Source organism: Polyodon spathula, chromosome 33 (assembly GCF_017654505.1).
Source record: "Polyodon spathula isolate WHYD16114869_AA chromosome 33, ASM1765450v1, whole genome shotgun sequence".
Lineage (NCBI taxonomy): Eukaryota > Metazoa > Chordata > Actinopteri > Acipenseriformes > Polyodontidae > Polyodon > Polyodon spathula.
In genome coordinates, this window is record NC_054566.1 from 219,083 (window position 1) to 237,703 (window position 18,621).

Consider the following 18,621-nt stretch of genomic DNA (forward strand, 5'->3'; position numbering starts at 1 on the left):
GGGTTATAGGAATGAACATTTCTAGCCTTGCATATGTGTCACTCTTCGTAGAGTCTGATCCTATTATTACACCTCTGCATTGTTGTTGTATGTAAAACAACATTTAGTACACTAGCATGTGTATGTTCTTCACTGAATATGGTGCAGCATATTAGCAGTCCTGCCTGTTGTAAAACATACTGTAAAGTTTTAAATATGTGTTTGTGTTTTCTGTAGGTGCTTTGGACTTCTCCTCAGTCCTGGCAAAGATGTACGCAACAGTGACATGCATTTGCTGGATCTGGTGAGGAACTACACAGTTTGTCTTTAGAGCTCTGTATAAACTTTAGACATGTCTGAGGCTTTTGTCACAGATGAAATAAAAACGACCAAATAATAAAATAAAAAAAATAATTATAATTCAACCGTGCTTCCTGGCTCTTCCAGCCAGTCATTATCTGCCCAGCTTGCACTTTTATATCTAAATGGCAAAATAATTGGTAGCCAAAAAGCATTGTGTGATATTGCTAGAGTCACTGTTTTGGTATAAGTTGAGCATGAGTATTACTCTACCTGAATTTGTAAGTTAGGTTTTTATTTATTTTATTCCAAGTGGCACATATATACTTCAAATGGTTAAACACCGAGTAAACGCCCTGGTTTGAACGATTGGCCCCCCCAACTTTTAGCTGGAAGTAAAATTTTCACCATTCATTTCTGGTTTTTAATAACCATGTGCAAATAATGCCTGAGGGGGAATATCTCGGCTCACGTGAATAGAAAAAACTACCTAGAAGTAGTAGTTCTGTGCATTAGTGATTCAGACAATTGCTGCATCATCAATGATGAAAGTTCAGATGACGAAGACGTGGAATTCGACTGTATTGAACATTTTAATGCTATGTTGTGTTTTTACACTGGACACTTCAATTTCTTACTTACAGAGATTATGTAAAGCCATTTATTTTAGTGGACAGAAAATGCCACATGCTTCTATGTTTTTTAAATGTAGCGACTTTAATTCTAGCGTTTTTCGCCTACAAGTGTGGTTTTTCATGATGTGCTTTTGCACTGCACACTGTAGCTTTAAAGTTTTAATGTTTGTTTTGTGAAAATATTTGAAATGACAAAACAGTGGACATACTGTAGCAACTTTTTGAATTGTATTTCACCCGTCAATAAAAATGTTAACTGCACTTCTTGATTCTTTAGCGTGACATTCTGGATCATCAGAAAGGAGATTTTTGCTCTTTTTGAAGGCTTCAACCAAATGCGCCGCCTTCCGTTTGCTTTTTACTGCCACTAAATAAACAGTATTCATTCTATAAGCTTAAATTGCTTCAACCAATCGACAAGATTACATGCGAGTCCACACTTATGCAGATGAAACCAAAGGTACGCACGGGCGTACAATGGTAGCAACTACACTGAACGGTTAAACACCAACAGGTTTTTTATAAACAGATTATGTATGTCTTAAGTTTTTTTATTTAGATTTAAGTACTTATGATAGTGTTCAGTGGCTACCTCTAATCCAGTTGAGAGTGTACTTTCTCTTGCACTCTTTGTAAACATACATTAGGAAATTAGCATTTTCCCATCCATTATTTATCTAAATTTGAGTATGAATCTATTAATGTTGTACTACTTCTGTGATTATCCTAAAGGAATCAATGGGTAAAAGCTCAGATGGGAAGTCTTATGTCATCACAGGGAGGTGGAATCCTAACACACCACAGTTCCAAGCAGTTAATGAAGAAACACCAAAAGGTAGTCTTGAACTAGTTTGACCAGACACTGTTAATATTTTCAATTTTGATCACCAATTTAGTGCCAATTTCTGAATGTATAAATATTAACTATATGTTTGAAAGGCCTGTAATAGTTTACATTCGTTCCAAAGTAAATTAAGTTCATTTATCCAAGGTTGCACCTGTTACCATGATATTTAGCTATAGTGACATCTTGCAGTCCTTTTTTTATCCTGGATACTCTCAAAGTGATATTTCTTCCTTAGCAAAGATTATTCATGATTTAACCTACTAGAGTACTCTGAACTATGACTAAGATATGTTATCTGGATATAACACCTACAAGCACTGAAAAATCCAGACTATATATGGGTTAATGTCCAGAAAGTAAAAAGGATCTTTGTTAAATCTCCTCCAACCATCGTCCTTTGCCACCTTTGGCAGCCACGCTAGATGAAAGGGGAGAATAGATTTTGTAGTAGAGTTTAAGGGGTGCGCTCAGTAGCCATAGTTTTCTTTTGTGTTATTATTGGGATTTGAATATTGCTTTGTTTCCGCCCAGATAAAATGATGTACATGACGACAGCAGTTGATCTGGTTATCACGGAGTTGGAAGAGCCTGTCCGATTTCTCTTGGAGACCAAAGTGCGGGTGTGCTCCCCTAATGAGCGAATGTTCTGGCCTTTCAGCAAGAGAAGTTACACTGAAACCTTCTACCTAAAACTAAAACAGGTGAATAATATCTTGATGCAGTAAATTTGGATGTTACATGCTGAAAGGCAAAATTTCCATCAAATTTAGCATCATCTTTTTTCATGCTCCTGGTTTCCCCAAAGCCACTCCTTGTTAATTGAGTTTCACTATAAATTGGTGATTGGCAGAATACAATATTTTGGACTGTATTTGATTGACACTAGTGTAAAGTCTGTTTTTTAAAGTATGCATTAAAACACCTAAAACATTATCACTGGGTTATTTTTTCTATCAAATATCTTTTGGTTTAGTACACTGCTAAAAAAAAACTTTCGTAGTATAAGAGACAAATTAATTATTGGTATATTATAACAATTTTAGAAATGCACATTTTATACTTTTTAAAAGCAAAATCCTCAGTTAAAACTGCGATAAGAATGTGATTTGTTTCTAAAGTTGCATGTTCCAAGATGAAGCCTTTGCTATTTAGGCAGACTCATTGAATTTCTGAGAACGTCAGCCTTTTATAAAGCATCCATTTGTGTGTATGACTGATAGCTAGGATTCATGAATTCTGTTGGTGTGTGGTTTTCTGATGTGTTTAGTTACACGATTAACAATGAAATATAGTTTAAGCATATATGGTGGCAGGATAAGAATAGCAATTCATTAAATAACTTGTTTAATAATGATCTCCACTGTAAATGCTGTCATAAATGATTGTAATAGATAAGGATTTCATTCTTTTTGAGAGCAAACCATCTCTTGGCTGTAGGAGTGGATTAATATGGGGTCCCTTGGTCTGACATTAGAATATCAGTTTGTATCACATATTGCTTGGATTCAAGATTAGTACTTTTAAATTGGAACTTTTACAATCCTTTTTGATCACAGCCTGTACTCTCAGAGCATAACTACTCTCTGGAGCAGACAGTACATTCTAGATCATGTTTGCGAATAGATCTTGTAGGTTCTTTGATATCACATTCTAGGTCATGTTTGATAATGGAACTTGGAGGTTCTTTTATATCACATTCTTGATCCTGTTTGATAATGGAACTTGCGTGCATGTGGAAACAGACATATCTGTGTTCCACATGGTGTTTACCCATGCATGTCTTGCAAATGTCCTTTCCCACATACACACAACAAAATGAACTAACGTAGTCCAATTTGGATTAAGTAATTTAGACTAAAAGACTCTGAGCTGGAATCAGAATAGTTGTTGCTTAAAACACTGATACAGTGCATATCACGATATGTATCGTGATGCATGTGATTGTCATGATTGGCTACCTGTATGGTGCATAGTAAGATCAAATGATCATTTAACGATGGACCGTTTTAAGATAAAAATGTAATGAGATAGGGGAGTATGTATTCATACCAACTATAAAACACTTATTTTTCATTCAAGAACCATTTGGTGATAAGTAGTTAGCTATGTTATGAGTTTTGTCTGGTATGGCGATACAAACGACACACTATTACGATACGATTGTTACACCCCTCTGCAGAGCTTTTAATGAAATCCCCTCAAATTCCTTTTTTTTGTGCAGATGGAACGGAAGGACAGGAAGAGCAACACCGACACTCTATATGAAGTTGTGAGCTTAGAGAGTGATACAGAAAGGGAGCGGAAAAAAACAACAGCCAGTCCTTCTATCCGGCTGAGCCAGTCTGGCTCCCAGAGCTCCATGATCCCTTCCCCGCCCGATGATGATGAAGAGGAAGGTAGCCAGTCCAAAACCACTTTCTAGCAACAGGTTATATAGTTGAGAATCTTGATATGGACTCATTTCTTAAAGAGCACAGAGTTGTTTTTTTTTTTGTTGTTTTTTTTTTTAAACAGCAAGTGTCTTTTTTCAGGTTTTGTTTTTTTTGTTTTGCTGCTAGTTTAAAACATTTATTTTTTTTCTTTTTACAATAAAATGTTGAATTGCACTTTTGTAAGTCCTTGGTAAACCTGTCTCTCAGTATATGCCTTGTCTAAAACCAGCTGTAATTTACTGCATGATTAAATTAAGCATGAAGTATAGACTAGGATTACAGATATTTTGAGAGACAATATCTATATACAGTAATAAATGCAGTCTTCTTGAACTTCTTTGTAATGGAGCCTCAATGGGTTCTTACCCTGATAAAATAAATAACCTGAATTGATGTATGTTTAAAGAAAAACACTGTAATATAACAAGTCACATCTTCTGATGAAGTCTGCTTGTACAAAACGGTTGTCATTTCTCATGCACTGGAACTGCAGTTTTTTTTTGTAATCTGTTATTTTGACAGGATTGTCCTTGTTGTATGAAAATATTTGACTATATGGCTAAAAAAAAAAAAAGACGTTTCTTTCATAATATAAACGTACACAGTCTAATGCTTACAGAGTCATTAGGCCACAACTGCATTGAGATAAACAGGGCTCCTTGAGTGGCAGTTAGGCAGCTAGAGTTTGACATTTTGCCATTGACATGGCCTCCCCAAGCTGAGATGTCAGTGGCTCTCCAGTCACCCTGCTTTCCTCTGTTGCTGTCTTTTATATAGATAACGATGAACCTTTACTGAGTGGTTCTGGAGACGTGTCAAAGGAGTGTGCGGAGAAGATACTTGAAACGTGGGGGGACCTGCTGTCAAAATGGTGAGTGGTCCAGAGCTGGTTATCTTTGTAATATATTGAAGGACAGAGTGCGGATGAGGTCAGTTACGCTCCACTGTTTGTTACCACTGTGTAGCCCTCAGTCTTCTTCACTCCTGATTTCTTCTGTTGGTGTGGTGAAGCTTTACTTCATTTAACTGCAGACTGGTTGAAGAATGTATCAGATATATGCCATATTCACAAAGCTTTAACAGATTTTAATGAACAAGATCATTCCATAACTCTTACAGGTTGTGTACAGCTATAATCAGCAAATGTTGCTTTATAAAGTCGAATGAAACGTTCTGAATAATATGAAGCAAAAATATTGAATTGCATACCGCTTTGTAGTTCTCCATATACTTGATGAAAAACTGACAGTTGGTTATGTAATTCTCAAAAGTCCAGTTTTGAAAGAAACACGTGCTGTAGCCAACTTGTATTTTTAGTTTAAAACACGAAGAGGTACAACACTTGGTTAAAGAAATGTCTGTTTGCAAGCCACCCCAGTGGCTTCTTTCCTGTCATAAACCAACCAGTAGCTTCCCCTGAAACATGCTGTGACCCAGAAGACACTGCTGAAATGAAAGTATAACAACATGTATGTCTAAAACTAAAATACATCTGTGCTGTAACATGTGCTTCTTGTAAATAGCACATTTGAGACCTAATTAGCTAACGGAAGTATGTGTAAGATTTATAATATCATTTTTTGTTAGAGAGAGAGAGAGAGAGAGAGCGAGCTGTTACTTGATTAAAAATTGTAATAGGTTAATTTATGGGCAGTAGTTGGTTAATTGCTTAAAGTATTGGTTAAGGTTAACTGTTAACTCCTTTTAAGATTTTAAAGACTTAAATCCTTCCCTAATTCTTCATTTTCTAGTCTAAATAGATTCAGTTATTTCAGTCTATCTTCACAGCTCATTCCTGTAAGAATTTGGATTAGTCTGGTTGCTCTTCATTGGACTATTTCCAGGACTACAGTGACCATTTGTTACTGTACTGTGGTGATCAGAACTAGGCACAATACTCGAAAGCCCTTTTCACACTGGCATACTCTACCCGCTGTCATGCGGGTCGGTTGCGTGATTTCGCACTGCTTTTAATAAAGCAGGTTGACCTGGCTGACAGAACATGTACACAATATTCGTGTCAATGCTCCGTAAGCACCCAAGCTTCTCTGGATTGAACCTTCGGCACAAATGTTGATTAGAGCAAATGCTTCTTCATCCCTGCTGCAATCTGGCTAATACTGTGTCTCAATCAACAAAAAAATCTGGCTAAACAGAAATGTTCCTTGCGGAAGTGAAACCTTCACACACATGAAGTAGGTCGCTGTAACCCGGGTCAACGCCGGTACAACCCATGTACGTGGTTTTGCACTACAAGGGAATGTGACCCGGGTAGCCAGAACCCGGGTAGCCAGAACCCGGGTCGGAACCCGGTCAGGTGTGTCAGTGTGAAAGGTTCTGAAGTGTGGTCTCACCAGGGCATATACTGTACCTTAGCAAACAGTAGGATCGTTTATTCTTATATTATTTAGGGTGGAAGGTGACATACTGGGTTAATACTCACAAGCACCACAGGAGATGCTTAGTTTTTTTGTTTCAAGTTTCTTACGGGCCTTAAAATTAATTACGTTTTGCTCTGCCCACAGCTGTAGTTCATGTGAGGCGTACTGCATGATATTTTTCCAAAGATACTGAATGACTTCCTTGTGATTCGTTTTACTATAGCTGTTAATTATATATTTTTTTAGGTTTAATAAAGTTGACACACTTCATAAAATGCTGCAATTGTATCTGGAGCTACAAGGCTTTCAGTTTTATGTCACTCTGATTTCAGTTAAAATGTAAAGACTGTGTAGTACCTGAAACAAGATTGTTTCTGGGGTTCGACAAACAGGCATTATCACTTTCCATAACAGAGTCAATAGGGTGTAACGACACCCTGGCCAGCACATTCGACGTGGCAGTGTCTGCAAGGTCTTTTCATTACTGGATGGTTATAGGACCATACTGTAACTCATTGATTGCTGTTTCTGCTTTCCGCATGGTGGAAATAAATTGATTGTATTATATTTTGCTTCATCTTTTCAGTGAAACAGTTGCTGCATTAGAGCTTCCCACTGAATAAAGTCATTGCATGCCTTAAAAATAAAAAATGACCTAATATGATATGAATAATTTAAATTGTAATGTCTTTTTTTTGCATGCTTACTTATGGCAACATATTCTTTAGTTTAAATCACTTTGTCCAAAGGGTTGCAGAGAAAGTCAAAACAGATTAATTATTATTGTTATGCCAACCATACATTCATTTCAGATTTGTTTCTTTTATTCTCACTGCATTTTTTTCATTAATGCTTAGTTGTAATGAATTAAAAAGCAAACACGTTTAATAAAAGGGAATCTAAAAATAACATTACAGCTGTCATTTTGCGCTGTTACTTTTTTGTCACGCTTATTTGTACACTTCACATGCTTTCTGTTTGGGAGTGTAATCAATCTAATCCCAGTTTTCGTGTTTCTATTTTTAATTTTTTTAAATCCGACCATCAAGCCTTAGATAAGAGTGCACTGAAAGGTTTTTGATTTGAGGTGGGATTAAAGGGATTTGAAACAATCTCATTTTTTTATTTTATTTTTTTTATTTGTGTTATGCTTTCTGACCTGTAACAAAATGATGCTGCAAGAAGTATAGCTATCAGGGGGAAACAAGTTGTAAAAAGAGAGGTCGCTTGTGTTCCTACAGCTGGAGCCACAGGTGGGGGATGTAAACACACGGGTTTATCAACAAGGTCTTTTTTTATGAAAGGATGCAGTATAAAACGTTGAGTTGGTACTGTAGTTCGTAACACACACATACATTTACTAAATGTGTTACATGTAATTTTTACTTAACATTACACTAATTACTATAATATACCGTCCATTTACACAGCGTTTTGATACAGAGTTATCCATTGTATCTTGTGTAAAAGGTAACACACACATTTTTGAGACATTTGACATTTTGTTTGGACATGTAAATTGATAGACATGGTTTAGCCTACATCACTGGCTTATTCTGAGTATAGTGGAAGATATACTGTAATTCACATTTGTTTGCTTTGAAGTTAATAAATGTATTCCCTTTTTGGCCTAATTGTTGTTGATATGGAAAGCTGTCTATGGAAAATGCACAGTGAATGGCATTATTTTGCAGTCAGCAGACTTTCTAGTATAAGTGTACATATTGATCCCTAAAGACACTATAAAGATAGCTTTGGACTTTCAAATGTAAATTAAGAAGGCAACAGCAGGCAGCAGCCATGGGGCCATCTTAAAAATGCCATTTCTGGATTTCCATTAATAACATTGGAAGCCCAATTTTATGTTTTAGCCTTTATCTTCACACTGCATTATACTATGAAAGTAATTAAAATTGTAAACATTTATGCCAAAACAACCCCCTCACCCCCATGCCTTTCTGCTAGAATCATTTTGGCTTTGAGCTTGTAATTAAATGTTGCAATATTTGCTTTATTACCAATAAAGAAACATTAGCATGGAACTGGTAAATGGTAAAGTACGTTCTAAACCATTTATAGATTGACTGTCTGAAAAATACAAGTAATCCTGAATACATAGTTGTGATAAATAACATCTGTAGGATGACAACATTGTACATTTTGTCAAGTTTTGGAATAGGAAGAAATAATTACTGCACCTGTGGTTAGTTAGGGTAGAGCTAGGGTACACTGGCAAATTTAAACACAAATAATTTAATAAGTTACATGTCTGCAGCCATGTGACTTCTTTATTTTGACAAATCTATCTTCTGGCCAGCATCAAGCTAAAACAGATTAATCCTTTGATTAATCCCTATTCATTTATTGTTCTGCAGAGTAGTGATATGGATCAGTTGAGCTACACAAAGGATCAGGTGTACTTGGAGGTGGTGGGGCTGGCTGGGTGCAGCTAATGTGTTCATTGTTTTGTAAGTTAACTGCAGTACAGTTGTTTATTGTTAATTCAGTGTTTATTTAAAGCTTAAGACAAATTTAGACACATTTAAACATGACTAGAGATGACCATAACTACTTTGCTAGAAGTCTTTAGTTTTGTAGTGTTTAAAAAAAATATATATCTTAAAAAAATAAATAAGAAAGCAGAGCATGCCACAAGTTTACTACTGTAAATACGGCTGCACCCCCAAGTATGGACTTTATAAAATGGGTTACTGCTAAGTGTGTAATATTGTGCAATAATTGAAAGTTAAATTTAGAGTATTGGTTTAAAAAAAAAAAAAAAAAAAAAAAAAAAACACCTTGATCTGAAACAGTAGTTTAGTAAACTACAGTATTCATTTGTCCTTCCAGAGATATCAAGGGAGCCAGGTTGTACCAAGAGAATTTATAAAATGGCTTGGATAAATGAAGTGCTGTGCTTGGCTTAACAAGATCATGTGACCGTGCGGTAAGAATTGTCTTACTGCATGGCTATGACATCATAGACCAACTTTCTTCCCTGATCCATTAATATTACTACATCTTAACAATGATCTAAACAGTGTTTCTGTAGGTAAAAATGTCAACAGACAAGTGAAACCGCATTAAAATCACCCGACAAGCAATGTTTGTTTCATCTCTGTCACTAAGAATTACAGAAAAAATGGAAAATGTTTAGTCAGAGAACAGAACAAAGAAAACTCTGAGGTAAGCAGTAGCACTATACTTTATTCAAAAGCCATCTGAGAAATCACCACGCAAGTCTCACTCTTCATGTAACATAAATGCAGCAGCGGCATCTACTTATTAAACTAAATATCGATTATAAAACTGACTAGTGAGTATGCAATGTTTAAGTTAGACACTACAGATGCATCTCACCACTACCTTCTGATTTCAGAAACATATTTAAAACAAAATTAAAATCTCTCCTGCGCTCTTCTGACAGAACCGTTGGGCTTTTAAACAAGGTCGGGTCCAGGATAGAATGCCATTGTGCTCGCCGCGGACGGGAAGGAGTGCGGCACTGCGCAAACTGACGCGGAAGTCATTTAGTACACATATTATCTAATGCTGGTTTACAATCTAGGGTGGCCCTGCATGCTGCTGTAAGGAAGCAGGCTCATGTCAGTCTACATCTCTATCTCCCTCTCACTCCTTGAGCCATCCTTCACCTTTTTTATTTATTTTTTTAGTTATTTATGTGTGCTTTGTTTTTTTCCACCATTCCTTTTTTGTCTGGTTTTGTGATCTTCTTTCTCCTCCATCTCCTTTCTACTTTTCTTCCTGTTTAATGATTAGAGGGTAGATGTATAATAGAAGAAATTCCTGTTATGTTGCCATTGTACAAGGCTGCTCTCGCCACGAAACGTAACGATTAAAAAGAAACAGCCAATCACTATAAAAAAGAAAAAAGAACAGCTAGAATTGTAAATGAGAATTTTTATTTTTCTATTTGAAACTTGTAAAATACAAATCACTGTATTTTTGGCTACTGTAAAACTTCACAATTGTAATGTATAAATCAATGTCCTTTTTATGTTCATGTTATATAGCTAATTGTAAGGATGTCTATTAAAACAAAAGGCAACTGTTTGAAGGAAAGAGCACTGTACTCAAAATACAATATTTTAACCTTCAGGAAGTTTTCTTTTTGGCAAAATTGCATTGGTAAGTAGAACTTTATTTTTTAGGATTGCATAAAAGCCATTTCTTTTGTAATGCACAAAGTAGCATTAATCACAAATAGAGGCATGTGGGTAATTTTTAGAGGTGATTTTGTTTTATTCTAGCATGATTGCCTCTTGCAGCCCTGCAATACGTTTGTTTCTTACTTGTACAAAAGTCACTGTGTGCTCCTGGCAAACCAGTATATTTATTTTTTAATCTCAACGGTCGAATGGTTTTCTTGTACAGGCATCTCAACCTGAGTGTCAGGCCAAAGCCTCTCCCGGCCCTGGTCAGGAGTGGAGTCCCAGAGGCGCTGAGGGGAGAGGTCTGGCAGCTCCTGGCTGGCTGCCACACCAACGACCACCAGGTCGAGGAATACAGGACCCTTATCACCAAGGTAAGAGGCAGCTTTCAACATATTCAACACACGAAACACAACTTCATCCACTTAAGCAACTTAAGAAAGTATACAATTAGGCAAACCTTTTGAAATTTGATCATACAAGAAAACCTAAACCTTTTGCCACCACACTGTTGAAACTTAAATGAGCTTTGTTGAGACAGTGACTTTACATGCAGAGCTATATAAACACTGTGTGCTAAATGTCTTGGTGACCTTTATGTTGCGCTCTAACCTAAGACCAAGGACTTCATGTGACTTAAGTTTTCTGCTGTAAATGCAGTTTGAATACACAGCAATATTATATGAGTCAAGTTTCCATTCCATTTTATTTCACATTTACAAACCATTCTTAATAGTCTGCCCTTGTATGTTTTGTTTTTGTTAAAAAAAAATTCTTCTGTATTAAGTACTGTCCTTTTCTTTACGCAAGCACTGTAGGGTTAGATGACTATAGTGACTATTACATTTACCGCTTCTAAGGCTCAACACCTCACTTGTATAATAGTATATATTAGTTCCTTTTGTGACTTCCTTATAGTATCTCCTATATGGGGCTGTTCCCTTTCAAGTACGAAATGTAACCATTACCGTATGGGTATTTACCTCCTAAAGACCCCCAAAACCTGAATAAGGTATGACAAAGCTGTTCACAGAGCCTGTGACGCGTTTTATTCTTGTTTTTATTGTGAGACATTGTTATACTGATTTTCCCGGGCATATGTGCCTGACGAAGATAAAGCACCGCTGTTGGATGCCCCTATTACACCAGGGCATGTGTTTCGTCCCGCGGTCCACAAAGGAGCTGGTTTTGGCTACTTCCCAAATGACCACCTCCAGTGTGCAAACCAGTGGCAAACTGGCATCCTAGGCCCCAGCAGCCTGAAACAATGGCGCAGTCGGCTGCACTGGTGATGTTCAGAACCGGTCCACAGCTGCTCGCTGGGGAGGCTTTAATAGGTCCCGCCGCTCGGTACAGAGACAGAAGTCCCAGGCCAAGCCACAAGCCAAGCAGCAGCCCTAGGAGTTTGCTGCCACAGGCCCAGGGCCCCTTTTCAGGGAGTGTTGGTGTACCACGGACATCTGGGCTTTTACTACCATTCAGACTGGCTACTCCCTGCAGTTCAAACACAATCCCCCTCCCTATTGGGGTTAAACATTATTTAATTCGCCATTTTGTGTGATTATTACTATGCAACAAAACAAAAGGGTTTTAGGCAGCAGTCTGCTTTGAAATGCAAAGCACAAGCATTTGAGATTAAAAATAAGGGGGGGGGGGGGGGGGGGGTAACCAGCAGTGTTGTTTTTTAACGGTGGATTTTGTGTTTCATGTCAACCAGTTTGTGAAACTGGGGGCTTTCCATCCACCTCTTTCCAGTTTGACAGGGAGCGACTGCTCCATACGCTGTATTCAGTGTGGCCCTGGCGTACTACATTGACAGGACAAAAAGTCCCATGGTCAAGCCCTGTCTAAGCAGAGGCTGTCCAAATGGATAGCAGACATGGTCAGGACTGCCTGTGAGCTGGCCAACTTGCCCCTTCCAGAAAAGCTCACTGCCCATTCCACCAGGGGCATGGCAATTTCGTGGGCTTTATTCCAGGGTGCATCTGTCAAGGAGATTTGCAATGCAGCGGTGTGGGCTACTCCCCATACCTTTACTAGGTTCTAAAGACTGAATGTCGGGGATCCTCAAAACCCTGGTTTTGGAACTGTTAAGGATGGCTTCTCAGTGGACTGGCAGAGTTTCTCCCTCCATTTTTTAGCACTAGCCACTTGTTTCTGGGGTTCCGTATGGTAATGCACAGGGCAGCCTCTCGGCTTAGCCTTGTAGCATTCCAGTCCTTCTGCAATATTGTCCTTGTGGCGGCTTTGGTACCCAGGCAGTAATGGTTACATTTCGTACTTGAAAGGGAACGTTAGGTTATTATCATAACCCTGGTTCCCTGAAATAGAAATGTAACCATTAACCTTCAACGTCGCTGTGTCCATGATTGCAGGAGGCTTAAAGGAAAAATGACGCTGAGATCTGTGAGTGTAGTGCTTTTGTGCCCTCGGAGGCGGGCCGTGACTGCGTCGCAGGCTCTGCGAACTGCTTTGCTATATCTTATTAGGAGGTAAATATCTCTCCAGTAATGGCTACATTTCTATTTCAGGGAACCAGGGTTATAACGTTTTGTTCTCAGAAACGCATTTCTAGTTTGGTTTGTGTTTGGAGATTTTGTGTAGAACCTCTTACTGCTGCATATTGCTCAGAGGGATGTAGTATCAAGCAGGTTTTAAGCATATTGAAGCTTGATTACATGCAGCTAAAAAAATGATGTACAGAACAATGTAGTAAACTTACAGCAAGTCAAATGAACATGATTGTGGGAAACTGCTACAGTGAAGTACTCCCACCATGACGGCTGGTGTTTAAATTTGAAGAACGCTGTGGTGGAGTTTAGTCATTTGGTTAAAGGAGGATTTTTCCTGCAACAAGAATAAGTTAGTTGCCAAAGGAATTGAGCTGTTACATATAAATAAAACAGCATTTGAGGTCATCTTGCACAAATATTTACAATGCAGGTTAGATTTCCAGCTCATTAAAACCAGGATATTTTGGTATATGCAAACATGATAAGCTATTCACGCAACAGAACAAATTCATTGCATTCTGAGTGTTGTGCACTGTGTGGTATTTACACCATTATATTATTGAATACTGCCTTTACGGACTTTACAGAGTTTTGCCATATTGGGACATTAAAAGGATATGTAAATTGTAACATGCAGGCATAATGTAGACATAAACTGTTGTATTTAGAACAGTTGTTCTATTCATTATTTAATCGGGTGGTTGACACACTGCACTGTACGACTTTTTTAGTTCACGGTTGGTCTTTGTACTGTGTAAAATAGTGCCGCCATACGGTTTTTATTTATTTATTTATTTTTAACAATTTTATTCATCAAGCCTTGTTCTAGAAGAACTAGATTCTGTAGGTCAAGGTCGATAACAGCGCTATTTCTTGCAGCAAAGATTTTAACTTGTAATCTAACACTAAAATGGTAATTTACTCCTCTAGGCTCCCAATGCAGTAGCGCATGGCTAGTGCAGTGATGCACCAATACTGTGACAAAAATACTAAGCATGTTTGGATTGAGGGCTTAAAAAAAAAAAAAGTTAAAAGGACAAATTACCTTTACTGGCAATGTCGTTTTTTTGTCTCTTTAAACAAGAAAATTAGACATACATCTTGATTTTATTATAGTATGCTACAATGCAGACTTATTTTGTTAAATATGTATATACAGTATGAGAATATTCCTGCATTTGTACATTGTGCAAACAGTTCATGTAATTTCAATTACTTACTTGAATCATTTGCACAATATTGAGATATTTGAAAATTAAATGAATTTTGACTAAATTCATTGCTTAGTTTAATCATCCCTTTTCATGAATTAAGCTGATGTCAAGGCCTGCTATGTGGAGATCCAATGCTTTTCAATGGGGCATTTATACTCTATGGGGCAAGCTTCAATTGCACATGTCATGTGAAATGAGGGTCAAATAGACTTGCTAGATTTTTAGGAATAGATTCAAATGTGTAATGAAACCTTGCAAATTGGAGAAACACAGCTCATGTTTTCTACATTTTAGAATGGCTATTGTGTTATAGAGAAAGCATCCGCAAAAAGCTTTTGTGTTGCTTTTATATGCTTATCGGAAGAGTCAATTCTAAGCTTGTCAGGCGCTGTTGTTCTGGTTATTGTTTGAAAGCCGAAAGCAGAACCGCTTTCTAAGCTGCACAATACAAACTGCCATTTATTGTTTTACAACTGCAAGGGAGAAGATTGTTATCTTTGTAACAACCCAAAGAAATTCCATTTTCACCTTCACTCAAAACAGACACATTTTCTGGGCTAACCCTTACCATTTGAGTAGTTTTTGGTTATTGTAAGTGTAAAACACAAATATACATTTTTTGGGTACCAACCCTTACTAAAGTCTTTCAACTAATTAGATAACACCTTTAGAAATGAAAGATCCACTTTAATATTGTATACAACCCATTTCTCAGCTGCATTTTAAACTAGCTTCTTTTAAAAATGACAAATGCACAGGCTAGACGCCTATTACATGAAGCACCTTTTTGAAATGGCTCGCTGCAAAGCGAAGTGCAGAGGTCTCAACGGCTGTTTTAATAATTTACTGATTACTGTCCTTGTTAAGTGTAATTTTCATGCCATACTCCTGAGTTTTGCCTGGATTTAAAATTAAGCTTATACTTGAGTGTGTAGCTTGCTATGGAAAGCAGATGGAAAAACACAATAATTGGTGCAAAGTTAATAATAATGCTGAACTGTTTTGAACCTCTGTACTATTACTGTAAGGTTATCATCGTTGACTTTTTTTAACAGTAGTTTACCTGTAACTATAAAACACTCAAGTTTGGAATTTAGAAATACTGAAATAACCTACATTTATTTAAATGACAAACATTTATACAAGCATGTGATAGTACTTTATTTGGAATTTAGCTACGCCAGATGGGGGAGGGAAGTGGAACCACCAGGCCAATATACTGTGCTGTATTGGACTTGGCTGATCGCTTTGAAGGCAGAAGGCTGTGTTCAGGATCCTGTGCAAGGTTGCAGTAGCTGATCCGTTACATTTTGCAGTTGTTTGTGACAAAGGTGGGGTGGGTGACTGTTCAGGTGATATAAGACGAGTACAAGTGTAGGATCAGGAGGGTTACGTGGTGAGGTATTGAACCTTCAAGAAAGTGGGGTTGTTTACAGTTGCAGAACACAAAACCAAATTGTCTTTAAATTTAGTTTTTTTTTTTAGAGCTGTTGGTTCTAATGCATATGGATTTGAAGAACATGCATTTTTAGACTGTCCATAAATGTAAATAAGGTGTCAAATGTTAACCCTTTGCTGTCCTATGTCGGACCAGGTCCATACAATTTTTCTTTTCCAGCCCATTGTCGGACCCTGTCCGTCATCATCAAAACAACGTCAAGCACGGGTCCCTAGTTGTTTTTTCTCCGGAGAAAGCTGACAAAAGCTTTCAATGGCCAAGAGAAGCCAAAAAAAAAAAAAAAAAAAAAAACACAGACATAACATGGACAAACAAGATAGCTGTTTCTGCATCCAGCGCTCAAAGAAAATCGCAGATATTTGCCAAGCTTTTTGAAATGTTATAGTAATAAAATAATGACTTGGATAGGAATATTGAGGAGTTTGGTGATAAAAAGAGTGATCAGGAGATGATTTATCAGTGTGCACTACTATGAAGAGATATGATACAAATGCATGCACAGCTACTGCATTGGCACACTTATTTTTGTCCATTTGAACAGCAGTTTTCCCATCCCAAATAGTAGCATGCTAGATGTTTCTTCTTCTACTTTATAGTTTTTTTTTTTTCCTCTGTTCAAAATCTTCAATGTTTGTTGACAGATTTAATACAGAGTTCAAGACCTTGAATTAATGTGCCTGTCTGTCTCCATTTGGAAGCTGCACTGCAGATATTGATGACTCACTCATGCCCTGTAAAATCACTTACTCAGTCTTCCTGAATAAGACACTTTTTAAATGCGGCACAGAAGAGAAGCGTGCTGCTCGGGGGAATCTGATGTCTGTCTTGGTTCTTGGACTGCTACATTGTTCTCACTCATCTTCCCGTGCTCTACCGTGTGATAGGAATCCACTTGGAAATAGGAAAACACGTAGGCTTATTGTGGGTCAGATTATTTTAATGGAAACACACATGTTGTCAGCTGTGCTGTTAAAATGACTTGCAGGCTTTTATTCCATGGCATACCACAGCTGTTTGTTTTCAGATGTAGAAACTGTGCATTCAGGCTTCAGACAATGCTAACTCTTTCAGCAATGCTGACCTGTACACAGGTCCAGGATGGAGAGCTCCACTCAAAACTGCAGACCTCTATTGTTTTATAGTGACTATAACTCCACTAAAAATAGAAGAGTACTAATCATGTGTATGCCCTTATATATCCACAACCAAGTATGTTTACTGTGTAAGGCACTAGTTATCCAAGGGGTTATGCAGATCACTTCTCCATTTATCTATTTACCTTTTTTGTGCATCTTGTGCTCATTGCTGGTTCATGAGAACATTCTTGGCAAACCACAACAGGTACTGTATGCAGTATGACGTGGCAGTGATCCTATACTATAATTAAGATATTGCTGGCTACCTAGATTTTAAGCATCATGCGCAAGTCAGCTACTGTCAGATTTCAAGGTAACTAAGCAATTCTCACCAAAAAATGGCATACGTTATTAAGAATGGTGAATGTTTCTGTTTGATTGCGGTTGTATTCCTGCAGACTCTGCGTCTCATCTGATGAATTGCACTGCAGCCAGTGCCAGATACACACCCTAAACCAGCATTTGTTTAAGCATAAAACAGCACTTTTTGATATAAAGCTACAATGCACAATACATCTGTCCTGCTGACTCATTTGACTACTTATTCACAGATCATACAAGGCATCAATCGCTGTCTAGCCGAATAAAAATGTTAAGTCTGGCCTAGATGTACATTCTATTCCCTGTTATGGATTTTTAACTGCTTTGCCCTTGTTAAGCTGCAGTATGTAGTATGTGTGCTGCAGAATGTAATAGAGCTTCAGTAATTTCAGTTTCAAATTGATTGGCTCTCCTGGGTATTTGAAATGAGGCCTCAGGGCTTTGACATTATCAGTTCTGTTTGGAGTTGTGTTGTGTACAAGGGCACAACTTTATTGTGTTCTTGCAAGATCGAGTTGTAGTTGATTGTTTGATTTTTGCATCTATTAGAATGTTAATGTAATCTTCTAATCAGGAGGTCCCCAGTTCAAATCCCAGCTCAGCCACTGACTAATTGTGTGACCCTGAGCAAGTCACTTAACCTCCTTATGTGTCTTTCGGGTGAGACGTTGTTGTAAGTGACTCTGCAGCTGATGCATAGTTGACACACCCTAGTCTCGTATCTTGTAAAGCACTTTGTGATGGTGGTATTTTTTTAAACTAAAATCATATAATTATTTAAATGGTCCTCTATATTTGGCTGGACTGCATGGACACTTAAAACAAGGATTTCTATGTGTCTTACTTTTTCATGAGCTTTGGAAGGCTACTGTATGTCATTGATTTTATAAAACACTGCAAGTTTGTTAAAAGGCTTTTCACTGAATAGTTTTTGCCAAATCTTGAGATGTTTGCGTTTTGATTTGAGAGAAGTTAGAAGCACTTGCTCTTGTAATGAGGGTAATAAGGATTTGCCCACAACAATGGAGGTGCTGTGTTTCCTATAGAAACACTATGCTGCAGGGTCACACAATTGAAAAGGTATTATTATTGTTATTATTCTTGTTGTTGTTGTTATTATTATTATTATTATTATTATTATTATTATTATTATTATTATTATTATTATTATTATTATTACATTCCTGTCAACTTTTGAAAATACAAAAGCGGGTTGGGGTGGCGTGGTAGTA

The 18,621-nt window shown here is 37.4% G+C and overlaps 1 protein-coding gene across 3 annotated transcripts in view; it reads left to right on the forward strand.

Moving 5' to 3' along the window:
- LOC121303493 (rab GTPase-activating protein 1) overlaps positions 1 to 18,621 on the forward strand; it is a 108,047-nt gene that overhangs the window by 21,800 nt on the left and 67,626 nt on the right. For all 3 annotated transcript variants that reach the window (XM_041234210.1, XM_041234211.1, XM_041234212.1), the window contains 6 exons: positions 217 to 283; positions 1,647 to 1,749; positions 2,293 to 2,462; positions 3,983 to 4,157; positions 4,971 to 5,064; positions 10,970 to 11,120. In XM_041234210.1, coding sequence (XP_041090144.1) covers positions 217 to 283; positions 1,647 to 1,749; positions 2,293 to 2,462; positions 3,983 to 4,157; positions 4,971 to 5,064; positions 10,970 to 11,120 — 760 coding nt within the window. The remainder of the gene's footprint in view (positions 1 to 216; positions 284 to 1,646; positions 1,750 to 2,292; positions 2,463 to 3,982; positions 4,158 to 4,970; positions 5,065 to 10,969; positions 11,121 to 18,621) is intronic.